General features: G+C 40.9%; 1 protein-coding gene across 2 annotated transcripts in view; it reads right to left on the bottom strand.

Moving 5' to 3' along the window:
* The window catches only part of LOC308084648 (chromodomain Y-like protein 2), a 51,207-nt gene extending 40,333 nt beyond the window's left edge, over positions 1-10,874 (bottom strand). For both annotated transcript variants that reach the window (XR_013933099.1, XM_080427417.1), the window contains exon 1: positions 10,771-10,874. Coding sequence is in view for 1 of the 2 variants with exons in the window: in XM_080427417.1 (XP_080283543.1) it covers positions 10,771-10,794 (24 nt within the window). In the remaining variant the exon portion in view is untranslated. The remainder of the gene's footprint in view (positions 1-10,770) is intronic.
* Between the last annotated feature and the right edge of the window lie 409 nt (positions 10,875-11,283).

Below are 11,283 nucleotides of genomic sequence, written 5' to 3' on the forward strand. Positions count from 1 at the left end.
GCAGCTTTGATTGACTGGTCAGTTCAACAAGTCACTCTCCATATCCGGTAAAAACTGTCTCTATTTTCCATTTGTCCTTTCTCTCTCATTCATGTCTCCCTCTCTGATAAACTAATTTCTGTAAAACTCTCTTGACATGTCTTGCGCTGTTAAGCTGCTTTTACTTCCCTCTGTGGTGTGTGGTGTCTGATATCATCATGTAATGCTAAAAAGTATTTCAAAAGAATAATGGACATCATACCATGATTGCTGATTCAGTAATCTAAGGTTGAATGTCAATTCATAATAGATTAGATACATTGCTGGTTTTCATTTCAGAATTGTGATAGCCTACTTGTGTGCCAAATAGATCACTGTGTAGAGGTGGTGACCTCTACATAGTTTTCTAGAAAATTAAATGCAAGAATATAATTTCAATCACTTTCTCGTTGGTGTGTGTGGTGTGTATTGTCTGAAATGTTACAAGACCAAATACAAGTTTTCGTTTTTTTTCCTTCTATATTCAGTGTATTTCTGTTCCTAAGACAATAGCCTTGTTTTGTGTGCATACAGAGGTATCAAATGATGAATGCCAGTCGTTCATAAATGTAATGCACATGCTTGTGTGAATCATTTGCATAGTTCAATGCCCTATTCAACGCCAGAATGCAGACTGAAGGGCCGCGTGCAACAATAAGAGGAAAGTCTAATTACACGCTACGATGACAACTGACAACACTTCAAAACGCAACATGTTGCTAGCTTGGTGTTTGTTGGGGAGCACCAGTGCTACCAAGTAAAAAAGAACGACATTTTGAGGCTTACTTCAGAAGAGCAGGGGCTGCAAGAGTACAGTTGTGAAGGGCATTTTACTAATAGCAGGGTTGTTGAAAATGGAAGGCCTTAGTTGAAAGTAGATAGTTGGCATTGGTAATTGGTGCCAGACGTGAGAGAATGCCCGTCATAGTAGTGCTGCTGTTTTTTACTTTTTGTGTGACTTTTCGTGACTTCCAAATTTTCTACCAAGCTTAGTTCTTTGTCCTAGTATAATAGTTACGGGGCCAGAGCTCTCAGCTCTGGACCTGTTTTAATGTTCCCCTCTTTTTTCTTCTGCCACTTTTGGCAGTTCTGGCTGAACCGTGCATACGCTTTTTACGAAACTTGGCCATATGGTAGATGGTCATGAAAAACTATCAAGAAATAATTCTCACAATCTTTCGTCAAAAGGTGGCGCTATAGCAAAATGCCAACTTTGAACAGGTACAACTCATGCCCTGTTTGACCTACAGCCATGAAACTTCAATATACATATGCGTCTACTCATGATCAACAACTTTCACACTCTGACTTTTGACCTCTGACCTTTAGATCTCCCACCATTTTGAATAATATGAAAAACAGTTAAAACCTATCTCCTCCTGGGATTTTTTAGTAATCTGCACGAAACGTTTTACACATGAACTTTGAACCTATGCCGAAAAACATGTGCAAAAGATTTTCCATAAGTGAAAAAATGAAGCTTTAATGAGCCAATGAATATTGCAGTTTTATGACAATTATTCATCTGCCCCTAACACATACATGCAGACTCACATTTCTTTGAAACTTTGCGGTAATGTTGAGGGTCATTTCAAATATCACTGAAACCAATCTTACTCCAATTGGTCAAAGGGGGGCGCTATAGCGATTTTTTGAAAATGCAAACTTTAAACAGGCAAAAGTCATGTCTCGTTTGGCCGACAGCCATTAAACCTGCTTACACATGTGCCTTGACTCATGAGGAACACATGTATCACGTTGACCAGTAAGCTCCGCCCTTAGATTGTCCGCAATTTTGAGCAGTTTGAAAAACACTTAAACCCAGGATTTTTCAGCTATTTGCGTGAAACTGTATCATCTGAGCGATCTCCTTTTTCACAGGTTTTTGTCTGTTGGTCCAATGGCTTCTCCCTTAAACGTGTGCCTCACAACCTGAAGGTTGCCAGTTCAAGCCTCACATGATGCAGACTCATTTAAGTTAAATTGCAAAAAACATGACTGTATCAATGAATACATGTGCAAACGGTAAAGATAACATGAAATGCTTATTTGAGAGTATGTTTTTTCAATGTATGACGTACTTCATTGTGAAAATAGCCGATCTACAATCTCACAACTTTTCAGATAGCAACGTTTTGTGAGCTTGTAGATCGGCTGCTTTCACTGGTTTCGGTTTCGAGGAGACATACAATTTCTCTATTGGTAAATGGTTTGTGAACGAGTGATCTTAGTGTTAGTGAAACAGGGGCTTGGTTCATGACAGAAGGCAAAAGTTTATGATCTTCAACAGACAACTTCAGCCTGGATGAAGCTATAGCACTACAGGTAGTGTCTCAGCCTGTGAGTCTGAAGGTTGAGAGTTTGATTCCTGTCAATGGCAATAGGTTGAGCTGTCTGTTTCTCTCACTCTGTCTATCTGGCTCTGGTACTGTAGGTGGGTCATTACGGGGCCAGAGCTCAACTCTGGACTCTGGACCTGTTTTAATGTTCCCCTCTTTTTTCTTCTGCCACTTTTGGCAGTTCTGGCTGAACCGTGCATACGCTTTTTACGAAACTTGGCCATATGGTAGATGGTCATGAAAAACTATCAAGAAATAATTCTCACAATCTTTCGTCAAAAGGTGGCGCTATAGCAAAATGCCAACTTTGAACAGGTACAACTCATGCCCTGTTTGACCTACAGCCATGAAACTTCAATATACATATGCGTCTACTCATGATCAACAACTTTCACACTCTGACTTTTGACCTCTGACCTTTAGATCTCCCAACATTTTGAATTATATGAAAAACGGTTCAAACCTATCTCCTCCTGGGATTTTTGAGTAATCTGCACGAAACGTTTTACACATGAACTTTGGACCTATGCCGACAAACATGTGCAAAAGATTTTCCATAAGTGAAAAAATTAAGCTTTAATGAGCCAATGAATATTGCAGTTTTATGACAATTATTCATCTGCCCCTAACATATACATGCAGACTCACATTTCTTTGAAACTTTGCGGTAATGTTGAGGGTCATTCCAAATATCACTGAAACCAATCTTACTCCAATTGGTCAAAGGGGGGCGCTATAGCATTTTTTTAAAAATGCAAACTTTAAACAGGCAAAAGTCATGCCTCGTTTGGCCGACAGCCATTAAACCTGCTTACACATGTGCCTTGACTCATGAGGAACACATGTATCACGTTGACCAGTAAGCTCCGCCCTTAGATTGTCTGCAATTTTGAGCAGTTTGAAAAACACTTAAACCCAGGATTTTTCAGCTATTTGCGTGAAACTGTATCATCTGAGTGATCTCCTTTTTCACAGGTTTTTGTCTGTTGGTCCAATGGCTTCTCCCTTAAACGTGTGCCTCACAACCTGAAGGTTGCCAGTTCAAGCCTCACTTGATACGGACTTCATTAAAGTTGCATTGCACACAACATGATTGTGTCAATTAATACATGTGCAATTGTTAAACATAACCTGAAATACTTATTTGAGAGGGTATGTTTTTGCAATGTATGACATACTTCATTCTGAAAATAGCCGATCTACAATCTCAATACTTTTCAGATAGCAACGTGTTTCTGAGCTTGTAGATCGACTGGTTCACTTTTATCTTCAACAGACAACCTCAGCCTGGACAAGGCTATAGCACTATAGGTAGTGTTGCAGCCCGTCAATCCGAAGGTTGAGGGTTCGATTCCTGTTAATGGCAATAGGTTGACACGTCCAATCAATCCATTCTGCTTCAATCTATTGTTTCCATGTCTCTCTCTCTTCAATCTATTCCGTTTCCATGTCTCTCTCTCCGCCCTTAGATTGTCCGCAATTTTGAGCAGTTTGAAAAACACTTAAACCCATGATTTTCCACTTATTTGCGTGAAATGGTATCATCTGTCTGACCTCCGTTTTCACTGGATCAGGTCTGTTGGTCCAATGGCTTCCTGCTTAAGTGAATGTTTCACAACACCAAGGTTGCCGGTTCAAGGCTCACTTGGTGGAGACTTCATTTAAAGTGCATTGCAAACAACAAGACTGTATTAATGAATACATATGCAATTGATAAAGATAACATGAAATGCTTATCTGAGAAGGTCTGTTTTTGCAATGTATGACATGCTTCATTCTGAAAATAGCCAATCTACAATCTCAAAACTTTTCAGATAGCAACGTGTTTCTGAGCTTGTAGATCGGCTGCTTTCACTGGTTCAGTTTTATCTTCAACAGACAACCTCAGCCTGGTCAAAGCTATAGCACTATAGGTAGTGTTGCAGCCTGTCAATCCAAAGGTTGAGGGTTCGATTCCTGTTAATGGCAATAGGTTGACACGTCCAATCAATCCATTCTGCTTCCATCTTTCTCTCTCTTCAATCTATTGTTTCCATGTCTCTCTCTCTCAATTAATGCATGTGCAACTGTTAAAGGTAACATGAAATGCTTCTTGGAGAGAGTATGTTTTTGCAATGTATGACAAACTTCATTGTGAAAATAGCCGATCTACAATCTCACAACTTTTCAGATAGCAACGTTTTGTGAGCTTGTAGATCGGCTACTTTCACTAGTTTTCGTTCCGAGGAGACACAAAAATGCCTTTATTGGTAAATGGTTTGTGAACCAGTGATCTAGAGTAGTTCGGGACACAGAGGCTTGGTTCATAATGGACGGAAATACTTATAAATATCAACAGACACTACCAGTAATTGTGTCAATTAATACATATGCAATTGATAAAGATAACCTGAAATGCTTATTTGAGAGGGTATGAAGTATGTATGACATACTTCATTCTGAAAATAGCCGATCTACAATCTCAAAACCTTTCAGATAGCAACGTTCTTTCTGAGCTTGTAGATCGGCTGCTTTCACTGGTTCACTTTTATCTTCAACAGACAACCTCAGCCTGGACAAAGCTATAGCACTATAGGTAGTGTTGCAGCCTGTCAATTCAAAGGTTGATGGTTCGATTCCTGTTAATGGCAATAGGTTGAGATGTCCAATCAATCCATTCTGCTTCCATCTCTCTCTCTTCAATCTATTATGTTTCCGTGTCTCTCTCTCTTCAATCTATTCCGTTTCCATGTCTGTCTCTCTCTCTCTCTCTCTTCAATCTATTCCGTTTCCATGGCTCTCTCGCTCTCTCTCTCCAATCTATTCCGTTTCCATGTCTCTCTCTCTCTCTTTCTCTTCAATCTATTCTGTTTCTCTCTCTCTCTCTCTCTCTCTCTCTCTCTCTCTCTCTCTCTCTCGCTCTCTCTCCCTCTCTCTGCCTCTCTCTCATCATCATGTAGATCGGCTACTTTCACTGGTTTCTGTTCCGAGGAGACATACAATTTCTCTATCGGTAGATGGTTAGGGAACCAGTGATCTAGAGTAGTTAGCGAAACAAAGGCCTGGTCCATGAGGGACGGAAAGACTTATATATATCAACAGACACTATCAGGACTATCATATCTCTAGCTCAATGAGAAGAAAGGCAGCCTATGAGTCCGGAGGTCACCGGTTCGATCCCTGTCCCCGACAATGTGTTGAGGCGATCATGATGATCTGTCTCTCTCTCTTCAATCTATTCAGTTTCTATCTCTCTCTCTCTCTCCAGTTTCCATGTCTCTCTCTCTAGTTTCCATGTCTCTCTCTCTCCATCTCCAGTTTCCTTGTCTCTCTCTCTCTTCAATCTATTCAGTCTCCATGTCTCTCTCTCTCTCTTTCACTGGCCCCGTGTTATCGCTGCTTGCAGCTATATTTGTAAATTGTTTTTCATACATCGGCACTCCCCAAGTAACAGTGCTTTCTCCTTTCCTGTTCACCTTCTACACCTCAAACTTCAACAGCATCACGGATGACAACAAGGAGGAGAACATAGCCCTGGCAGAAAGCTTCGTAGGGTGGTGTGACAAGAATCACCTCCAGCGCTGTCGGAAATTCCAAGGAGCTGGTGGTGGACTACCGGCAGAGCAAGAAGAGGCCTCCAACTCCCCTCACCTTCAGAGAGGAGGAGGTGGAGTTGGTGGACACCTACAAGTTTTTGTGACTACATATGAACAATAAACTGCAATGGACTAACAACTTAGGCCCTACAGTATTTAAAAGGCGGGACAGAGCCAGACTCAATACGTGCAACAGGCTGACCACTGAAAAGGCATAGCTTTATTGTGATTTGCAAACGATAGACTGCACTGTCCAATTGAAATTGAGTCCAGATTAACGCTAAAGTAGAGAGCATGGCGGAAATTCTACTCTTGAGGACGAGTACTTTTCAAGATATAGTGGACTTTCAGAAAAGCGATCATGGGGATAGCATTTGAGAACCATGTTGACAGAGATCACCAAACTAGTGAAACTGACTGTCCCTGTACCAACCTGCAGTATGTTGCTGTATTGAACAACATTCAGGGTTTATTCTCTTCGTTTCTGTTTTTCTTTTTTTGTAAAGACTTAAATCTGTTTTCTTTGTTTGTCACAAGGTAACCAAACTGGAGAAAATGAGTTGCCATTGTATGTACTGTATGTGGAACGGGTATGCAGAGTAAGCTCATTAGCTTCAGCCTATACCTTTTTTGGTCATAACTATGTAATATCATTTATTATTATTGATGTTCTTGTTGTTGTGTTGTTTTAGTACTGCTATGTTTTATGCACATGGAGTGTATAGTTTACATTGTTGAACTGATGACCAAAATAAAATTGCAAAGTGAAAGTGAAAGTGAACGTGTCATTAAATATGAATCTGGATGTAATAGTAGATAAATTCATCAAGTGCACTGCGCACAGCTCCTAGGAGAAATGGGCTGAAATGGGAGAAAATCTGCAGATTCCGCACCAAGTACAAATGGCAAAGTCCACACCAACAAGTATAATGACATCAGTGTGGGTGTTCACCTAATTATTATTAGTTATTATACTTGGTGTGGATGGCCCAACAACCTCATAAAGAAATAACATCAGTGGGGAGTTAAAAACAAATCCAATTTGTAATATTTAGTAACTGTGTGGGCCTATCTGTTGATGGTTAATTCAATGACTGTATTTTACTTTGCGGTGTGTGTGCTGGTATGCTTCTTTGTATGTGTAATGATTTAACTTGTTTAACTTGTTTGTTTGTTGGCTTGTTAATAGGCCCCATGTCTCACAGCCATGGTGTGATTGTGTTGGATTGTGCACTTGTGTGCACATGTTAGCCTTTTACAAAACAATTTTGGTGGCATTGATTATTAGGCGACTTTCTGTGCATGTCATGGTGTGTAGCCATTGATATCCCGGTACCTTAAATGTGTGTGTGAGTGTGAGTGTGAGTGTGAGTGTGAGTGTGTGTGTGTGTGCGTGTATACGTATGTGTGTGTGTGTGTGTGTGTGTGTGTGTGTGTGTGTGTGTGTGTGTGTGTGTGTGTGTGTGTGTGTGTGTGTGTGTGTGTGTGTGTGTGTGTGTGTGTATACGTATGTGTGTGTGTGTGTGTGTGTGTGTGTGTGTGTGTGTGTGTGTGTGTGTGTGTGTGTGTGTGTGTGTGTGTGTGTGTGTGTGTGTCGCTGTTCATTCCAAGGCGGTGCTGAAATGCATGCGTTTGGCCACTTTTTCCCAAAAGTCATGTAGGCTAGTTATTGCAGGTTTATGGTGGGTGTGTTATTGAACTGTTCTGAGCACCCACCAGCAGAAGGCCTGCACCCTCCCTGAATAAAGACCTTTTAACCCTGAGTGTGTGGGTCCATTTGGCTACATTTTAAACTCTAAAGAGTTAAACTAAATAACACTGTGGATTTGACTGTGTACTCGCTGTTAAAGGACAGTTGATACTGTACATATATACGTTTTAATATTCAATGCTGATAGTCAGTACATGAATCCATTCATATATTCACTGGCGATAGATAGAATGTACAGCAGTATGTTAACTCATTCAGGCCGTTAGGATTGGCAGACCCAGTGCACATGTCTAGTAAATCTACCTGTAACTATCCTGTATTTCACTCTTATTGCTGTTGCTGCTATGACACCACAGGATCCACAGGATCAATAAAGGTTTATCTTATTTTATCTTAAGTAACTCTTAACTAAATACAGGTGGATCGGAGCGGTGGTGACGTGCTACCTAGCTAGGGTTTTGTTCAAATGAAAACCTTGACTTTGACTAATGTACTGAAAAGAATGGCACAGCAGTACAAGTTGGATGTCATGAAACATGGATGAGAGTTTTAGCCATGGAGTCAGAGACCCCATTTATTCCTGGTATTAAAATGTTATCTGTATCTGAATATCTTATGGGAAAACTGCAAGAGGTATGCACAAATGTAGCAGTGCTAGCTGTTATAATAGGAGGGCTTATGAACATGGTTCATAAATCAATATTATCCCATTAAGACCTGAGGCCGATTCTACAAATGCCTTCTAAATCCCAACAGTTTTCTGAAAAACGAAGCTAAAATCTAAAATGACAGATTCTTTCCCGGACTGAATGGGTTATGCATTGCTCACAAACGCACCAAGTATTCCTTTACCATTATGATATCGTACATACAGTAAATGAGTAGGCCATAGCAGTGTTTCCCCTAGGATGAAGTTGCAGCAGCGGCGCTGAATATTTACCTCGCGTATGCGAGATACAATTTTTGTCTTTGACATTGACAGCTGTCGCGGAGTCATTGTGGCCCTGTGGACCGCTTCCAGGCATAACACTCTGTGTATGGCCAATGCCGAGGCTTCTATCTTTTAGTATGCAAGATCATTATTAAGATGGATCTTCAAATCTTTATTTCACAGATGTTTCTTTGCATATTCCAATCAAATGATTACGTTATATTAAAGGTATCATGACATTCATTTTCACTTTTTTTATTTTCAATGTTTAATTTGGGGTTTTATGACCTCAATTACACCCAAAAAACCTGAACTTAGAACATTCAGTGGATTTTCTGTGGTCTGGGGTTTTCTGAATAATTAGGCTGAAAAGTAATCTGAGCTTGGCCCTTCGACAGTGAGGTCACAGTCGAATAATCCCGCCCACTCTCCTCCTCGCCCCTCCCCTCCCCTATCCTTTCCTTTGGGGGGGGGGCGGAGCAGAGGCGATGATTGACAGGCAAAATCCCTCACCAGCGACACCCGCAGGCAAAGATTTCTTTTTTCATTGCAGTTGAAAAGGCTTTAGAAATGTGAGAGAAAAACACCTGTCATTGATCACTGGAATGGAATTTTCACTTAAAACTTTTTGTACACTTTTGAAGGACCAGGACAAAGACTTTGAATGTGGTGTAAAAGTGAATGTCATTAAACCTTTAAGCTTAATTTACACTCAATGCGCAACACAATGGCGATGATGACTTTTTCACAACATGAAAACCTGTGGAAGTACCAATCTTCTGTTTGCAGTGGTGACTGGTGAGTTGTTTTCATATCATGGATATTTTTTACATGTGCACGCGTTTGTGTGTCCATTAGACTGCAGACTAGTTGTGGTGTGACAACGGGGATTTAACTTTATTGTTATTATTATTATTTATTTTTATAAATAATAATAATTATTTATTATTATTATTATTATTCATTTTATTTATTACAGTGCCAGGTTGGGATCACAAGCCATATATATATTTGCCAGTGGGGGGGGCGACTTTAATCATTACAGAAAATCTTACCCCACTGCAGAGCATACAGTAATTTCACATCTATCACTCATCTTTCACTATTTACGTATTTGTGAAAATACAAGATCCAGTTCCTTATCTAATCTATTAAATATGTAAACTATTGAAAAACATCTAGCCTGCAGCTAGGCCTACAAGCCCAGGTGACAGGCCTGCTTACATACATGCAATATACTATTAATGTTTGTTAGTTTTTAAAACAAATACATGTGAAGTGGTGCAGGGAGGATATGGGCAATATAATTTTATAATGTGCACTTTGCCTTCTTAGAAATAAAATATATCAGCTTCAAAAGTCAGTGTGACTTTTATAATATAAATTTACACCAGGCAGCACCTGATGGCATCCATTCAAATTAACTGACCCCCCTCCCCACAAACACACACCCACACACACACACACACACACTATAACCCAATTGTCACCAGCTCGGTCTTAACACGGCCAAGAACCAATGCATGATGATTACATCATTATGAACAACATAGAACAGTGTAATAAGGCCACCCCCCAAACTCTGCTTCCAAAGTGATGGTGCGCATGTCGCCCTTCCATCTATCTGGGTAACTTTTACGCCCTAAAACTGATGCTGAGCCCTAATTTCACAAATTCTCCCAAACACAGAAACTCGGGCAGATTTATACGACTTTGTTATAAAACAAACTATTGTCATCTCTTTAAAACAAACATCACACAACGCTGTAAAAGCTGCCACGATGACCAAATATCATTTGGCATACATTACATGCGCACCTTGTGAACCATCATCACTTGGTCTATTCTATTCACCATGTCCGTCCGCTCAGCACTGCTGTCACTTTACCACCACTTTCAACTCGGCGACGGACAAGGAGTTCAGTTCAGCCCCGTCTCTATCTTATCTATATCTCTTCACCATCGTAAACAATTATTCTAAAGTATTATTTGAAGCGCCCATAAAGTGAACGCATAAATTAACGTGCCTCGTCTGTCTTCAGCGAGCTTGGGAAGAGGGTTGGTTAGTTTCGCCTGTTAAAGGGCTTAGGACATCGTTTCCCCCCCCATACGCGACGCGACCTCCCCTTTACTTCCTAATTCCATTATTCGTCAACATTACAGTAGTATTTCCCCTTGACATGGTTTCAGCCCTACCTCATAAAGGTCTCCTGAAGCCATTCTGGTGGACTCCGGCGGCGCGGCGGTCTTGCCTCGTTGCCTTGTTGGCTTCTTTTTCACTAGACCCCGCGACTCGGTGTTTCGGCGAAAAGCTCCGATAGACGGGAATTAGCGACAGCCTTGTTATTCTGAGCAAGGCAGCCGCAGTTAGCAGATCAGCAGACAGTGTCAATCGAGCCCCGGCGCTCTGCGATGGATCGTTCTCTCCACACAGTCACACTTAGAACAAACAACACAACCGTCGGGGCGGTGCTGTTTACCCACATCCAAGTGGAGGAGTGGAATTAGTCGAGCTATGAACGTACAGTATAGTAGGCTAAATCCCGAATGGACTGTCTGCAGGCGCCCTACTGTGCTCTCTCTCTCTGTCTGTCTGTCTGTCTGTCTGTCTCTCTCTGTCTCTCTCTCTCTCTGTGTCGTTGTAATCCAACAACTCCAAGGGGATATAGATGTCGTCCGTTGAGTGATACCAGCTGGGACTAATTCATT

This window comes from Gymnoscopelus braueri (assembly GCF_963280865.1).
Source record: "Gymnoscopelus braueri genome assembly, chromosome: 1".
Classification (NCBI taxonomy): domain Eukaryota; kingdom Metazoa; phylum Chordata; class Actinopteri; order Myctophiformes; family Myctophidae; genus Gymnoscopelus; species Gymnoscopelus braueri.